The sequence below is a fragment of the Sinocyclocheilus rhinocerous genome, unplaced genomic scaffold (assembly GCF_001515625.1).
Source record: "Sinocyclocheilus rhinocerous isolate Xijiao unplaced genomic scaffold, SAMN03320098_v1.1 scaffold1515, whole genome shotgun sequence".
NCBI lineage: Eukaryota > Metazoa > Chordata > Actinopteri > Cypriniformes > Cyprinidae > Sinocyclocheilus > Sinocyclocheilus rhinocerous.
In genome coordinates this window covers 1-3,226 of record NW_015627243.1, presented here as the reverse complement: position 1 = coordinate 3,226, position 3,226 = coordinate 1, and the positions used below count along the sequence as shown (strand labels likewise).

General features: G+C 38.0%; 1 protein-coding gene across 3 annotated transcripts in view; it reads left to right on the top strand.

The window, feature by feature from the left end:
* LOC107724189 (RNA-binding protein 25-like) overlaps positions 1 to 2,208 on the top strand; it is a 7,387-nt gene extending 5,179 nt beyond the window's left edge. The window contains exons 7-10 of one of the 3 annotated variants that reach the window (XM_016533024.1): positions 328 to 516; positions 843 to 926; positions 1,455 to 1,520; positions 1,844 to 2,208. In XM_016533024.1, coding sequence (XP_016388510.1) covers positions 328 to 516; positions 843 to 926; positions 1,455 to 1,472 — 291 coding nt within the window. In that variant the 3' untranslated portion in view covers positions 1,473 to 1,520; positions 1,844 to 2,208. The other 2 variants (XM_016533014.1, XM_016533005.1) reach the window with 2 other exon arrangements.
* Positions 2,209 to 3,226: the final 1,018 nt, after the last annotated feature.

Here is a 3,226-nt window from a genome sequence, read left to right as displayed (position 1 = left end):
AGCCGTTTTAGGGGGGCGTGGCAGAGTCTTAACTTTGATAAAGAATATCTCTTTGGTTTTGAGACTTTAGTCTTTGCAACTTCAGGGATCTTATCTATGCACAATCAGCTTGTAACACTCCAAAGAGAAAGGAAAACTTGAAATCGCATCATATGACCCCTTTAATATTAATATCTTTCCTATAAATGCTCCTTACCTGGTTCATTGATTGAAAGCGCATGTTGGAGCACGTCAATCTCAGGTTGTCCCGAGAATGCGAGAAACTCCCTCTTTTGAGGAGTTTATAAACTGATAATTGTCACATACAAATACATATCCCCTATCCAGACTCCTCAGACTGGAGAAGAGGCTAAAGATGAAGAGGAGGAAGAGGTTCTGGATGAGGAGACGAAGCGGCGTGATCAGATGGTGAAAGGTGCCATAGACAGTCTGATCCGGGAATACTCCAGCGAGCTCTCAGCCTCCTCACAGGATGCTGAAGCCCATCAACGCAAGAAACGTAAAGAGAAGAAGGAGGTATTTTTACTTTCACCATGGTAACCATACTGACCTAGCAGCCCTGTCATAATGGCTTAACTGAAATACTGGGACATGTCATCATTTACTCACCCTCATGTTGTTCCAAACCTATATTACTTATATGCTTACTTTCTCAAAATATATCATATGACACAAAGTTGTTATATGACTTCAGTAGACTTGTAATATGAACTGTTCCTTTCAGGATATATTTAGGAAGTTGTAGACCACTAATTCAGATTATTGCTCTTATTGGTCATTTTTTAAGATTGAATCTATCTGCTCACATAGTCTAATCAATTTTACTGTATTTTTTCCCCCAGGATGATATAAATGCCATGGAGCTGGAAGATGACAAGCGAGACCTGATTTCCAGAGAGATTAGCAAATTCAGAGACACACACAAGGTAACACACTACTTTATTCGATTTCTCTCTCTCCTTTTCTTAGCCTAGTCTGTGGACTGAAGACGGCCACATCTAGAGTACTCTAGACCCACATTATTATGACTGAAACTACACTTGATATAGATTAAAAAAATCACACAAATAAATCTGTAGGAATTTGATATATCCTGCCCATTTTAGACAGCTGCATGAGGCAATTTTTTAATCCAAGAAGCATCATTATTCACGTTTATTATAAATAATGCCTCTTTTGTTGTGTTTTTTTTCATCTAGCAGCATCTACGCAAAAGATCTAACAAAATGGATGCTTAGAAATTTGTCAGATTACAGCTTTAGAAGTTGTTCTCTGAATGAATGATTATAGAAAAGAGATTTCAGAAGCCTCCAAGATTGTTTCTCTGAGTGGCAACAATGGCAGCAGATGGGCAGGACCAGTTCAGGCTAGATTTACCACACAAAAAGTGCATGAACAAACTGTAAACCTCCCTCTAAAGCTAATCTGTTCATTAAACCCCACCATTATGGTAGAGGTCATATGGTGACTAAAGCAAGATGAATCTCAGAGCTTTGGAAAAAGTTGCTGGAATAGAGGATGTAAGTATGAGCTTCCTTTTCTATTCTTCATATCTTGGGCGCCTCCTTCTGGAGGATGCACAAAGGCGCAACTGGCTCTGTGTCTCAGAAATGTGGCAATGAGGATGCTATAGTGACAAAAAGATCCGCTGAAATGTAACATACTTTGATGTATTGACCTCAGGAGACAAACTGTAAATCTTGAGTTGTGTGCGTTCAGCGGAAGTTGCTCAATAAACCATATTTTTGGAAGGTGTTGTGTGGGCAGAGCTCAGTGAACCTTTGCGAGTCCTCTGTGTGAGAAATGCAGTACTGAATAACCACTGCAGTATTTTTCACTGCAGTCTGAGGGGGGCGCCCTTTCACAGCACGCTCAAAGCTGAAGATTCCCCAGGTAAGATGCCATATTTCTTTCATGTCCCATTCCCTCTTTCTCTCTGTTTCTATCTGTTGTTTTTTTTTCTTTTTTCTTTCTGTTGTTAGATTACATTTGATACAATAATACATTACAACTGTGATATGTTATCCGAATAGAATTTGCCCTTATTCTGTGTATTTGAGACAGTCATATTATGAGGAATCAAATTTTCCTTGTTCTACTTGAGATACAAGCTAATTGTATGATGGAAACAGACTCTAATCATTTAACAATGTAATGCCAGCTTATTGAGACTTATTGAAGTTAAAAACTATATTAAATCTTACAGCAAACCCATAACTTAAAAGGAAAGAAGTAAAAATACAGAAGTCAGTGCAAGGGTAGAAAATGGGCATGGACAGACTATTTACATTTTTAAGTGGAAAAAAAATAATAATAAAAGGTATTATCTATGACTACCCAAGGCATCCCCCTGACCTTAAAATAAGATATAAAATAAATATAAAATAAAAGCTACTGTCTCAACCAGTTGTCATTGTTTATTGAGAGGTAAGTTCACCAAAATTAAACTTTGCATATTAAACTTTTGGCTCATTAAAATTCAGTGACAGGAAAGTCAGTCCCACACAATCCCACTTCTTTTGTGTGCATCATTTGGTTCTCATCCTCATTTCTATCTGTTTCTCGTGCATTTCCTCTCTTTTGTCAGCGTTCACCATTCAGAGCAGAGTTGCTGTCCTCATCTGTCATTCAGTAAAGCTGGCAGTATCTTTTCTATTGCCCATAGCTATTTGAAACTCTGTAGCCTCTCTGCCTCTGGATGGTCAGCGTCTGTATTTATGTTTGTTACTTTTGTTTGGGTGACTGAGGCCTGAGGGACAACCGAAGACGACACTTGGGTGAGATTCCACCTCCCTGATTTAATTCATTTTGCCAAAGTGAATGTATTTGGATGATACAGTATATTACAGATCTCTGCCAAACCGTTTTAACAATGCATCAGTGATTAGAAATAATGAACATCGCTTTAAAATCTGATGGTAAATTATGAGAGAAATACACAGGGCTTGTTTGGAGTAAGGATGTACAAGGTCGATACTAATAAAAAAGTGTAGTATCAGTCAATTTGGTACCCAAAGACTGTCTGAGTGACAGGTGCGTATTTCAGTGTCTGAACGGTCACGTCTTGGTCAAAATGGCCGTCTTGAAGAGGTATTCATGTAAAGAGTCAGTTTGTCTTAAAGGAATGGACAAAAAATATCTTTGAATTGAAAATGCAGCCAAATAGATCTGTTGTTGTGCGTTATGTTATTAAAGGGGTCATATGATGCTATTTTAAAGATCATTA